Source organism: Procambarus clarkii, chromosome 37 (genome assembly GCF_040958095.1).
Source record: "Procambarus clarkii isolate CNS0578487 chromosome 37, FALCON_Pclarkii_2.0, whole genome shotgun sequence".
Classification (NCBI taxonomy): domain Eukaryota; kingdom Metazoa; phylum Arthropoda; class Malacostraca; order Decapoda; family Cambaridae; genus Procambarus; species Procambarus clarkii.
In genome coordinates, this window is record NC_091186.1 from 18,549,388 (window position 1) to 18,562,266 (window position 12,879).

Consider the following 12,879-nt stretch of genomic DNA (forward strand, 5'->3'; position numbering starts at 1 on the left):
GAAAAGATAAAGCTACCCATTTCATTATGTATGAGGTCAATTTTTTTTTATTGGAGTTAAAATTAACGTAGATATGTGACCGAACCTAACCAACCCTACCTAACCTAACCTAAACTATCTTTATAGGTTACGTTAGGTTAGGTAGCAGAAAAAGTTAGGTTAGGTTAGGTTAGGTAGGTTAGGTAGTCGAAAAAACATTAATTCAGTAAAACTTGGCTTATTAGGCAAATCGGGCCTTGCATAGTAGGCTGAGAAGTGCGTTCTGGCTACTAGGTACGACATATACATATATATATATATATATATATATATATATATATATATATATATATATATATATATATATATATATATATATATATATATATATATATATATATATATGTATATATATATAGCGTGAGGCGTGCCTAGGGGGCGCTTGGCGTGCCTAGGGTGACTTCCAGATGCCTTAAGCACAAATTTACTGTCCCCGACAACAGGAATTACATACCTAAGGCTTTAAATATGTCAACACTAAATAGAACAAGAAACAATGCATTTAAATTGGATGACTTTAGATTCACGTAATGCCTGCGTAAATAATGATTTGAAAATGGGGATGGTAGATTTTGGAACTAATTACCGGGTAACGTAGTAGACGTTGGATCGCTTGATATGTTTAGACGTAATTTGAAAGTGATGAGTGTGTACCATAGTGGGCCTCCACACCAGGGCCTCCACACCAGGACCTCCACACCAGGACCTCCACACCAGGACCTCCACACCAGGACCTCCACACCAGGACCTCCACACCAGGGCCTCCACACCAGGACCTCCACACCAGGACCTCCACACCAGGACCTCCACACCAGGACCTCCACACCAGGACCTCTACACCAGGACCTCCACACCAGGACCTCCACACCAGGACCTCCACACAAGGACCTCTACACCAGGACCTCTACACCAGGGCCTCTACACCAGGACCTCCACACCAGGGCCTCCACACCAGGGCCTCCACACCAGGGCCTCCACACCAGGACCTCCACACCAGGACCTCCACACCAGGACCTCCACACCAGGACCTCCACACCAGGACCTCCACACCAGGACCTCCACACCAGGGCCTCCACACCAGGACCTCTACACCAGGACCTCTACACCAGGACCTCCACACCAGGGCCTCCACACCAGGGCCTCCACACCAGGGCCTCCACACCAGGGCCTCCACACCAGGGCCTCCACACCAGGGCCTCCACACCATGGCCTCCACACCATCAAGAAGAGCCACCATCAAAGACTGCCTCACACTGTGGTTTGATTCGAAAAAAACGAAAAGAAACATTTATAGCATCGATATCCCAGTCGATCTATATTCTTAGTGTTAAAGTGTTATTTGGAGATGATTTAGGATTTGATTACAATGACTATTTCCAGTATGATTATATTATTAAATATAATAAACACGCGTTACATAAAAAGTGTTTTGGTTTCTGATAAACCATTGATATAATAGATGCGATAAAAACCATTGATTGCCAATTTTTTATACAATCGTTAATACCATGAAAAAATATATTAAGACAAGCATAATGATTAATGAAACATATTGTATAATAATACAAACCAATTTTATTATACACATTCGCCCTTACACCCGGCAACACACTCACATTTGTGTTTTAAGTACACATGGAAGACAAAGACAATTTGATCGTCTATTCCATGGTTGCTCCAGCAAGCTTGACGCAGCAAGTCTGGAGAGGGTTGTGTGGGACCTGCCAAGGCAGTGTGCGGTCAGCCTTCACGGGCGGTGGGTGAAAACTTCTTCCGTCTCCCCCTATAACATCCTCAGCCACCCCACATCATAGGTTTTCTTAAAAAAAAACTTGTTATATAAGGAGAAATTATAAGTAACAAACTAGTGATACCCCTAGCGGAATATGACGACGCTGACTATTCCATTAATGTTTCACCCTAGAATAATCACCGCGTCAGTTTATTGGGTCTGTTTAATGTCAAAAGCGTGGGTTGGCCGGCTGTGTGGGGCCCGCGGTACTGTGGCCAGCTGAGCCCGGAGGTAACTGGAGCGGAAATTAGGACAAGACCTTCTTGGCGGCGTGGGGCATGACACCGCTCCTCCTGCTTCTGCTGTCGGGGCTCGCCTCTCCATCCCTTGCCAACTACCAGGTAACTCATCACTCTCCTAATCATTATTAGGCATTACCTTGGGCCTTTAGTTCTGCTGGAAAAGCATACCATTATGCTGTTGACCAGACCATATACTAGAAGGTGAAGGGACGACGACGTTTCGGTCCGTCCTGGACCATTCTCACAATCGACTTGAGAATGGTCCAGGACGGACCGAAACGTGGTCGTCCCTTCACCTTCTAGTGTGTGGTCTGGTCAACATACTTCAGCCCCGTTATTGTGACTCCTCGCCTGCATACCATTATGCTGTTCAGTTTTGGTCGCCATAGTATAGAACGGATATAAATTCATTAGAACAGGGTAGATAACAAATGGAATTCACTGGGCAGAGATGTTATAGGAGGCAGATTCCATACTCAGTTTTAAATGTAGAATTTAAAATTAAAATTGAGTCATTTAAAAATCAATCTAAACTCACGCTGTATGAAATGTCAAATTTATTACTAAGGAGCCGGTCGGCCGAGCGGACAGCACGCTGGACTTGTGATCCTGTGGTCCAGGGTTCGATCCCGGGCGCCGGCGAGAAACAATGGGCAAAGTTTCTTTCACCCTATGCCCCTGTTACCTATCAGTAAAATAGGCACCTGGGTGTTAGTCAGCTGTCACGGGCTGCTTCCTGGGGGCCAGGTCGAGGACCGGGCCGCGGGGACACTAAAGCCCCGAAATCATCTCAAGATAACCTCAAGATAAGGATAAAATCCCTGAAATCCTTGTACTGTATCCTTATTCCGCTTCCAGTAGATACGACATATGAGATTAAGAAACAAGTAGTGTATTGTGAAGACTAATAATAAATAGCAGCTCCCTATGACTTTAGTATCTCCATAGCTCAAACAATTATGTATTAACAAATAAACCTACCATTACTGTATAATGATTAACTGTAAATATATAGCTATTGAACAGAACATTCTCTGTAACTAGCTGACATTATAATTATAAGATGTGAAGGATAGATGAAATTGTTAATGTAATAATCTCAGTTGAGGTCTGATAAAGACCTTTTGTGCTCTCTCTAATCCTTTGTTATGCTACCACTCACAGGATGAGAATGGGGTGCACAGTAAACTAGCCGCCTCTGCCGACAACAATCAAAATCAAATCCAGTGTTGCAGCTTGAAATATTTGACCTCTCATTGTCTCAAATCCACTGGGATTCTTACATATTTTGCAGCTGTGTCGCATTCTCTAGACCGTCTAGAGGCATGTAAGAATTGTCGAAGTTCTCCGACTGATCTTCCCGAGAAGGCAAACCACATACAGTTTCCTGCCTCTCAGGTCCTCATTCACTGCTTGGTGAACAGCGGCATCAGGAGTATGGAATCCCGGTTTAATAGTGACTACACGAGCCACTGTGCCGCAGGCGCTCTTGTTATGCAATCCAACAGATGTGCTCAGTGTTGCTTGGCTCATAGATGAGCCTCAACGCTCACAAGCCTCGTCGCTGGGTTTGTTTTATTATGATAGATATTCTGTACTTTTTATAGTAACAACCGTTGGCAGCCTAATGGCTCAGAGCCTTAGAGACTCATTGTTTAAAATATTATTTCGTATTATTGTGAGGGATGATATATTGCTCCTACTAGTAGCAGCAGTTGTAGTAATAGTATAGTGAAAATATTGTTATATATAGTCTTTTTAGCTTAAAACTATAGCTTGAACATGATAGTACATGATATAACTTGAACATGAAAGTACATTATAGATACGACAGAGCCATGTGTGTATAGAGTGAAATATTTAAATAATTGTTTTGATTTTCTATTTTCATGGTCTACAGGTGCTATCAGGCACTATTCATATACACCTGTACATACTCACTTACTTTATGTTAGACGAACATTTGTCATGCCCTCCCAAGTGTTCAAATAAATGTATTAATTCACCTTTTCTCTAGCTTGCACGAGTGAACAACTAATCTAGCCAGAACACACGATAAATTACATCCCGCGTACGATTACTTCGTAGCCCGACTACGATGACAGGCGCTTGGCGAGCGCTTTGGCCTGGGTTCGTATCCTGGCCGGGGAAGATTGATTGGGCACCAATCCTTAAATGTAACCTCTGTTCACCCAGCAGTAAATGGGTACCTGGATGTTAAACGATTTGGTGAATCGTATTCCAGGGAAAAATTAGGATTAAGGACTTGTCCGAAACGCTATGCGTGCTAGTGGCTGTACAAGAATGTAAGAACTCTTGTATATATATTTTTATATAAACAAATAAAATAAATATATGACCTTACGAGTAAGAGAACACAGATCACGAACATATGAAGGAAAAACCGATCAACGACGCTTTCTCAAGAGCAAGATCGTGACTATTCACCAGGGCATGCGGGCGGAGGGGTGGGGTTCACCCGGGCATGTGGGGGATGATGGGGTTCACCCAGGCATGTGGGGGATGATGGGGTTCACCCGGGCATGTGGGGGAGGGGTTGGGGGTTCACCCGGACGTGGGAGGAAGGGTTCACCCGAGGCATTCTGGGAGAGAGACGGCCGTATCGCTTGACCGACAACTGATCCATTTTCATCCCACCGCACCTCTTCCACTACTCTACAAACCAAGTACTGTATGAGAAGTATTGGCATTGTAGCCAATATGAGAATTATATAGATTGACGAAATTAAGCCACCCAAGAGGTGGCACGAGCATGAATAGCCCGGTTTTATAATCCATACGAGTTTTCTGTTCACCTTGCAGTTCCTTATTAATGCATTTAATTGATCCAAAATATCAGCAAGATATCAAATTTAAGGACTTGGCTTCACTGTTTTTCACGACCTGGAAATCCTCACGATCTCTTAATAAGGTCAACAAAGATATCATACAGAGAAAGAAACCTAGTTCCCCGTTTTCTTTGATCGTCATCCAACACTTTAAAAATTACATTCATGAATCACATCTGGAAATATCTGAAACATAATATCCTTGAAATGTGGTGCTATCTAGTGAAGATTGGAGCAAGCGTGGTGTCGCGGACTCCATGTGGCCAGACGGACACGTGGAGTCAGTTTCGACAATTTCGGGAACCAGTCCGAAATTGCCACTGTCAGAAATATCGATAAATGTTCATTAGTGTTCGCTAACAAATTGATCGTCTCAGGTAATACGGAAGTGTCGATAACTGAGAAATTTTGCTGAAGAGGATGAGCTTAGATATGAAGCTTGTTTTCCATTATTGTCCCATAATATATTTCAGACAACACCTGCGCATGCGTGCGTCGGGTGCCCAGTAGACAACACCCGCGCATGCGTGCCTCGGGTGCCCAGCAGACAACACCTGCGCATGCGTGCGCCGGGTGCCCAGCAGACAACACTTGCGCATGCGTTTAAGTGTCCTAAATATTGTTTATTAAGTCCATAATATTATTTTTTATTAAATATTAAGTATCCTTAGTATTTTTGGTACTAATGTTTGGTGTGATTTACATGTTCTCTGGTTTCAAGTAATGTACTGAGAGTGGAGATGTTTGTCAGGGTGGGCTGTGTGTTGCGCTGGGCGGCGTTTGTGTTGAGCGGGACCTGTGTTGGGCTCGCACCTTGCCCTCCCTCTGCGCCCCGCCTCACGTCTGCTGCGCCTCGCCAGGTGAGTTAACGTGTCTGCTACCCCAGGTGAGTTGCTTAAGAGGCCCCTTAATCCCCCGTCCTCCCAAGGATGAGTTACTACTGCTGCTCCTTAGGTGAGTGGCGTCTCATTCTCAGGGAGTGATCAAGTTATAAGTATGATCTGTTCTTTCTGGTAGGTCACGTCTGCAGTTGGCTCTTTCAGGTAAGTTATCTCAGTTGAATCTCGGCTGATGCGTCACAGGCGAGTCACGTCCTACAAAACCAGGCGACGAGCGTCTGTTGATCCTCAAGTTTCCACATGTACTCCCAGGTGAGCCAGATAAGATTGTTTTTTTTTCCTGGACAGGAGAGCATCGTCTTCTGCATTATACCCTACTGCCCCTTCCCATTCATTGGAAAAATATAGCTCATATCTCGTCACGTGATATATATATATATATATATATATATATATATATATATATATATATATATATATATATATATATATATATATATATATATATATATATATATATATATATATATATATATATGGAAGCTTGAGTGGTCCCCCAAGCCCCAAATTACTTAAGAACTCTTTTACACCACCAGGGTTCGAACCTGCATTACCAGGGCTCACCCTCCCCCTTCTGGGGTACACAGTACCATAACACTTTAACGTATACGTCAAAAGTTTCATTAACACGAAGGTGAGCCGCCATAATACTTCTGATGAAATGGCCAACACTTCGGCAACTGTTCCACCTGTTAAACGATTTCACAGCTCACAAAGCAATTAAAAACAAAAGTCATGAGAGACATTACTGATAGACACGGGACCCTCCCCCCCCCCCCTTCCGATACCAAGCAGAAGATAGAGTTGACAGTCTATTATGGGGGTAGAAATAGCCTAAGCTACTCTATCCCTTTGAGATGTATTTCTTTCTTATCTCTATAAACATACTTGAACTTGAACAGTCTATTATAAGAGCAAGACAACTGCCAACTTGCTCATGAAGAACTCTTCCGACTCCAGCCTAAACGTCTTGAGAGTGATAAATGTCATCTTAGCCTTCACGTACTCACTTGGGGTGTGTCAGCCCCAACGATCTCAATATATAGGCAAGACAACAACATATCTTTCAAAGTGCCTGACAATGCACAAACATTTAGGGTCCACCAGGAAATACATAATCTCTACACAGAACCAGATCATCACACGGGCTATAGTATCCTGATCACCAACTCCGAAATAGTTGATAGACACAACAACAATAGAAGGTTAGTCATTGGCAAAACATTACACATCAAACAATCTCAAACAACAGTTGAGATTGTTTGATGTACCTGAATGCGAGCTGTCTGTGCACATTCAGGTACATTCTACCATCCTTAAGAGCCAAGTAGGGAATATCCACCACACACACACTGCACCAGCCACCATTAAAACATAAGAATTACAAGAGTTAGTCTGTTTGTTTGTCCAGGATAGAAGACCAGAATCTATGGTGTGTTCTATGGTGTGTAGCCCGACGTTTTTAGATGAAGAAAAATTAGGGTTTTCCTCTAATAATATAATCTCATGGCGGTAATATTGGTTGCATAAATGATTAGATGATACGTACCCATCAAAGGATGTACGATTCCAGCACAAACTACATCAAAACACATTATTTAGGCCCCCTAAAGAATGCGACGTCACCAAATTTAAGCTAACCTAACTCTTTTCATACGACAGAGGGGATAATAACAAAGAAATGTTGAAGTGTATGTGTAGAGAATTTGTCCTAATTATCACCAACCGGTGAACATGCTCCTTGCTTAATTATATGTCTCACTGTACGTGTCTGACCCCACCAGATAAACTTGTGGGAGCGACTGTGTCCAAGGATCAACTGCGAGAAGTGTGCCGGACGAGGAACAAGTGCTCGAGGGTTGGTGGTGAGTGCGGGACGACCCGGACCCCGTGCAACACCTGGCGGGAGAAGACCCTCTGTAAAGGCTTCTGCTCCTGCTGCCTGGGCGGTGAGTGCCTTCCCCTCCCCCACCGGCCACCTTCCGCGCCACTTCACTCTTGTAATTACAGGATATTAAGAAATATGTACACACTTTCTCTAAAACTGTGTGCGTGTGTGGCCCACACATTTCTCCGTTCCTACGATTTGGTTCCTTAGTTTTCCGCGTTTTAACAAAGTCCAATTCTTTAAGACCCGTTTTTTCTTTCGTAAATGTCGGTGGACAATATTACTGACTCATCCTAGATATGTTTGACCTATTACTTACATATCTGTGTATTGTAATTCTAATGGAATAATATTCTTATAGAATTACATTCTGCGTATTCCAAGAAGTCATTCATTTAATTTATTTATTATGCACCCCATTCCCATCCCGTGGCCGGTACTAGGTCAGGGTGAATGATCAGCCCTTACTCTCCGTCTCTCTTCAGTGGTACCCGATACTCTGGTCAGGCTTCGGGACGCGGAGGCAGACTCATTTGCCTGCTCTGAATGTCAAACATACGAGTGGGGAACACAGGAACCTGGATTAGAAGCATGTTATTAAGATGGAAATTCTGATGTGGTCGGGTTATGTTAGTCCGAGCTGATAGAAAACGAAATTTAAAGGCAATGAGATGGCGGAGGCATTATACTTAATGAAAGAAGAGTGGTATTCAGATAATGATTAGAGACTAGTATGATGGTAGAGTTGCATGAAGGCAATGAATGGAGAATGGTGAGAGGAATGAATGAAGAGTGGTATGAGGACAATGAAAGGTGTCTGATGCAGGGTGGACGGTCAGAGGCAAAGTTTATACTAATGCTCGCCGCTTCAGACCACAGATCGTGTGAGACGACGCCGACCTGCAAGCTTCAAGGAGGCTTCTGCTTCAAGGGCCGGTGGACCGCCTGCCGGCACGGCACCATACTCCAGGAAGCCTGCAAAAGGAACAAGTGCTTCTGCTGTGTTCCTAGTAAGTTGTACCGATCACTCATGTGAGCTCCTCTCTACACATTGTTAATCGAGCGCACCTCGTGAGCTCAAGAGTACACATGATCACTCTCCAAACTGTTCTTCTGTTCTTCTCCTCTCTGTTCTTCTCCTCCCACTCCACACATGCGTCACAGATTGTGCAACTGCCCTGCCGTGAGTCGTTTTCATACCTCACTGTCGTCTCGCAGTCGTACATAATAATTGGCATCACTATATATTTCAAGCGTTACAATGCACACGAATACTTTACAATGCAGGTGAATGCATTACACGACTGGTGAACCTATATTACAAGTGAAGACACGGCAGTGCAAACAAAGACAAATTTTAGCACCTCAGAAATATATATTTTTTGTTTTGTATGGTCTCTTCTCTTCCTTTACATCCAAGATCCATCGCATCTCTTTATAGCTGTGCTTGCTTGAGCCGCTTCACTAATCTATGGTTACATAGATTAGTGAAATGGACTTTCTTAAAGCTGCCTGGACCATGGAAACCAGGTGCTGTCTGTTTTATTTTATAAATTTATTAAGTTAATTACGGTTTAAAAGTTACAGCCCCGCTCCTATGCCAGGTAAGTCCATTACGGGGTCACCATAGCCGGTGCTACTTGCATCTTTTGGTTTCGAGTAGCTTTTGGTTTACTCCGAGGAAGGAGAGATAATAAACCTTGTCAGTAAAAACATAAACCATTGTAATGAAGACCAGGATGACATTATTCAGCATATTTTTTTTTCCAGGCAAGTGTTCGTGTGGAATATCCAACGGTGAGCGCATCGTCGGGGGCATGGAGGTGACGGTGCCCCACAAGTACCCATGGCTGGTGGGCCTCAAGACCCGTAAGGGCGGGGACACCTACTACTGCGGCGGGAGCATCATCACCTCTCGCTACATCCTCACTGCCGCGCACTGCCTCTATGATCAGAGCAACGGGAGAGTGCTCAAGCCCAAGCACTTGAGGGTGGGCGTGGGCGACCATAACCAAGCCTCCAAGGAGGATGACATACCTACAGTCACTTCCTTGGTAGACGTGGACAAAATAATTATACACGAGGATTACTCTTTCTTCGAGATTTACTACGACATAGGGCTGGTCCGACTCGCCCAAGCCCTGGATCTGACCTCTCATCTTCAGGTAAAGGCCGCCTGCCTGCCCACCGACCCCAGCAACCTGTACGAGGGCGTCACGGGGATGGCGTACGGCTGGGGCGTCACTTACATTGCCGAAGAGCGGCAGCCGGACGTCGTGCGAGAAGTGGCTCTCACCATATTGGATAAGGAATGTAAGGGAAAGAAGGTTGGCAGTATAAAAATATCGCCGCATATGGTGTGTGCTGGCGAGGAAGAAGGAGGGAAGGACTCGTGTCTAGGAGACTCCGGGGGACCTCTGACGGTGATGCAGGGTAATCGCCACGTCCTGGTCGGCGTCACGTCCTTCGGCTTCGGCTGTGGTCTCCCCGGCTCCCCTGGTGTTTACACCCGCGTCACATCATACCTCGAGTGGATTATGGCCAACGTTGAAGACACTTTTTGTAATTAAACGTTTTATAAAAAGATGTTTTGTACATTACGTGAATATATTTATGATTTTTACTGCAAACACGGCAAGAGTATTGTTATTACCTTCTTAATGCAGACGACGAGTCACAATAACGTGTGACTTCAAGATATGATGACGAAACGACTCATCAGAAGATGAGGAGACGACGACGTTTCGGTCCGTCCTGGACCATTATCAAGTCGAACTTGATAATGATCTAGGACGGACCGAAACGTCGTCGTCTCCTCATCTTCTGGTGTGTGTGTTGTTTAGCTCTCATTACCTTCTTATTGTTCATGTCTCACTCATAATGTTTGTCAACAAGCAATTTCCTCTACTCATAGCAAGAAGGTCACGTGTGTTCCATAGATAAGGGAGACCCAACAAGGTCACTCACACTCACTCCTACGATAACTAGTTGTATCCGACCACCTGACTCTGTACACCCCTCGTATAATTATATTTTGTGAAGGATATATGAAAGTGTTAATGTAATAATCTCCGTTGAGGTCTGTGTGCTTTCTGTAATTCTTTTTGCGCTACCGCTCACAGGTTGAGTATGGGGTGAACAATAAACTAGAAAGCCTCTGCCGGCAACAATCAAATCAGTCTCAGGTCGAAAGGGGCGGGGTGTGGTAGAGTGTGAGGCTGTGGGACGGGGTGTGGCAGGGTGTAGGGCGGGGTGTGGGGCGGGGTGTGGCAGGGTGTGGTAGGGTGTGGCAGTGTGGGATAGGCTGGTACTTGGTATCTTGGTGTGGGAGAATCGTGCTGGAGAGGATGAAGGCAGGATCAACAGAGTAAAGAAGGAAAGGTTAGAGTGCCAGAGGAGGAAATATTAGTAGACGGAGACGGCCCGTAAGGAAGAGCACGGGTGAGGCGGACTAACCTGAAGGAGTTAACCTAACTGGCCAGTCGGAAGGAATTAATCTGACCAACCTTCGGGAGTTAACATAAGTGAACAACCTGTGAGAGTTAACATAAGTGAACAACCTGTGAGAGTTAACATAAGTGAACAACCTGTGAGAGTTAACCTAACTGATAAAGCCAGTGTTCAAATGAACTTGGAAGTAAAGCGTGTTTTCTTGACGGCCATCTCTGTAATATAAGTGAGTGTTTAACACTGGCATATACCTGTTTGTATATGTGTATCACTAACCATGAAAGGGTTCGAATCCTCCTCATGGTTCCAACTGATTTTCTCATTAATACATCACGTTAATTTGATTTCATTATGCATTTCAAGTGAGCGTTGGTAGTGGAACTCCTTTCCCGGCAGACGAGGAGTCACAATAACGTGGCTGAAATATGTTGACCAGACCACACACTAGAAAGTGAAGGGACGACGACGTTTCGATCCGTCCTGGACCATTCTCAAGTCGATTGTGTACATGTATCCAAAGACCATTCTCACAATCGACTTGAGAATGGTCCAGGACGGATCGAAACGTCGTCGTCCCCTCACTTTCTAGTGTGTGGTTTGGTCAACTTCTTTCCCACACCAGAGTGCACGAGAGGAGTGTGTGAAACCCCCTAGCGGATTCAGTTGTATCCTAGGTTACATGACTTATTGCATATTGCATTTAGTCCAGTGGTTTAAGGTGTGTGCCTGGGAGTAGTCAGGGGAATAGGGAATAAGCCCTTAACTAAAGACCATTATCACTATCGAGCCTCCACTGCAAGGTACTCGAAAGAATGATAGGGATAAACTTAATTAAACACATAGAGAAGATTAGATATGCAAACGAGAGGGCATAGAGAAACTGAAGGCTTAATTCAGTCCCATAGAGTCAGACAAATCTTTTAGAGTTAGAGAAGTCAGTAAGTGAAATAAGTTAGACGTAGTCGCTAAAGCTAACTCAATACAAAAGTTAATGTAAATATTATAATAAACGAACGTTTAGAAGGCGGAGCCAAGTGCCGAGCTCTTCAAGTACACTTACCTGAATAAACCTAAGTACATACACACACGCACAGTTAATTTGACAATTGAGAGGCGGGACCAAAGAGCCAAAGCTCAACCCCCTCAAGCACAACTGGGTGAGTACACACACACACACACACACACACACACACACACACACACACACACACACACACACACACACACACACACAGGTGGAAACTGAGTGCCCAAATGAGCCACAGAGATATTAGAAAGACCTTTTTTAGTGTCAGAGTGGTTGACAAATGGAATGCATTAGGAAGTGATGTGGTGGAGGCTGACTCCATACACAGTTTCAAGTATAGATATGATAGAGCCCAATAGGCTCAGGAATCTGTACACCTGTTGATTGACGGTTGAGAGGCGGGACCAAAGAGCCAGAGCTCAACCCCCGCAAACACAACTAGGTGAGTACAACTAGGTGAGTACACACACACACACACACACACACACACACACACACACACACACACACACACACACACACACACACACACACGCACACACACACACACACACACACACACACACACACACACACACCATTTCATTAAGTGACCGACGATTGAAAGAGTGGGTTCCAAGAGTAGGTGCTCGATCCTGCGGGTACAGTTAGGTGAGTACAATTACGTGTTTACACACACCCCAACAAAAACAG

At 44.4% G+C, this 12,879-nt stretch overlaps 2 protein-coding genes across 2 annotated transcripts; both read left to right on the forward strand.

Annotated features, from left to right (window-relative positions):
* The first annotated feature begins 681 nt into the window (after window positions 1-681).
* LOC138371849 (proline-rich proteoglycan 2-like) lies at window positions 682-1,479 on the forward strand. Its single transcript, XM_069336880.1, has one exon. It carries the CDS (start codon window positions 682-684, stop codon window positions 1,477-1,479), a length of 798 nt encoding a protein of 265 aa, XP_069192981.1.
* A 304-nt stretch (window positions 1,480-1,783) lies between these two features.
* Window positions 1,784-10,341, forward strand: LOC138372046 (trypsin-1-like). The gene is made up of 5 exons (XM_069337185.1): window positions 1,784-2,172; window positions 5,674-5,782; window positions 7,606-7,770; window positions 8,582-8,719; window positions 9,480-10,341. The coding sequence occupies exons 1-5, from the start codon at window positions 2,110-2,112 to the stop codon at window positions 10,277-10,279; spliced, it is 1,275 nt and encodes a 424-aa protein (XP_069193286.1). The 5' UTR covers window positions 1,784-2,109; the 3' UTR covers window positions 10,280-10,341.
* The last annotated feature ends 2,538 nt before the right edge of the window (window positions 10,342-12,879 follow it).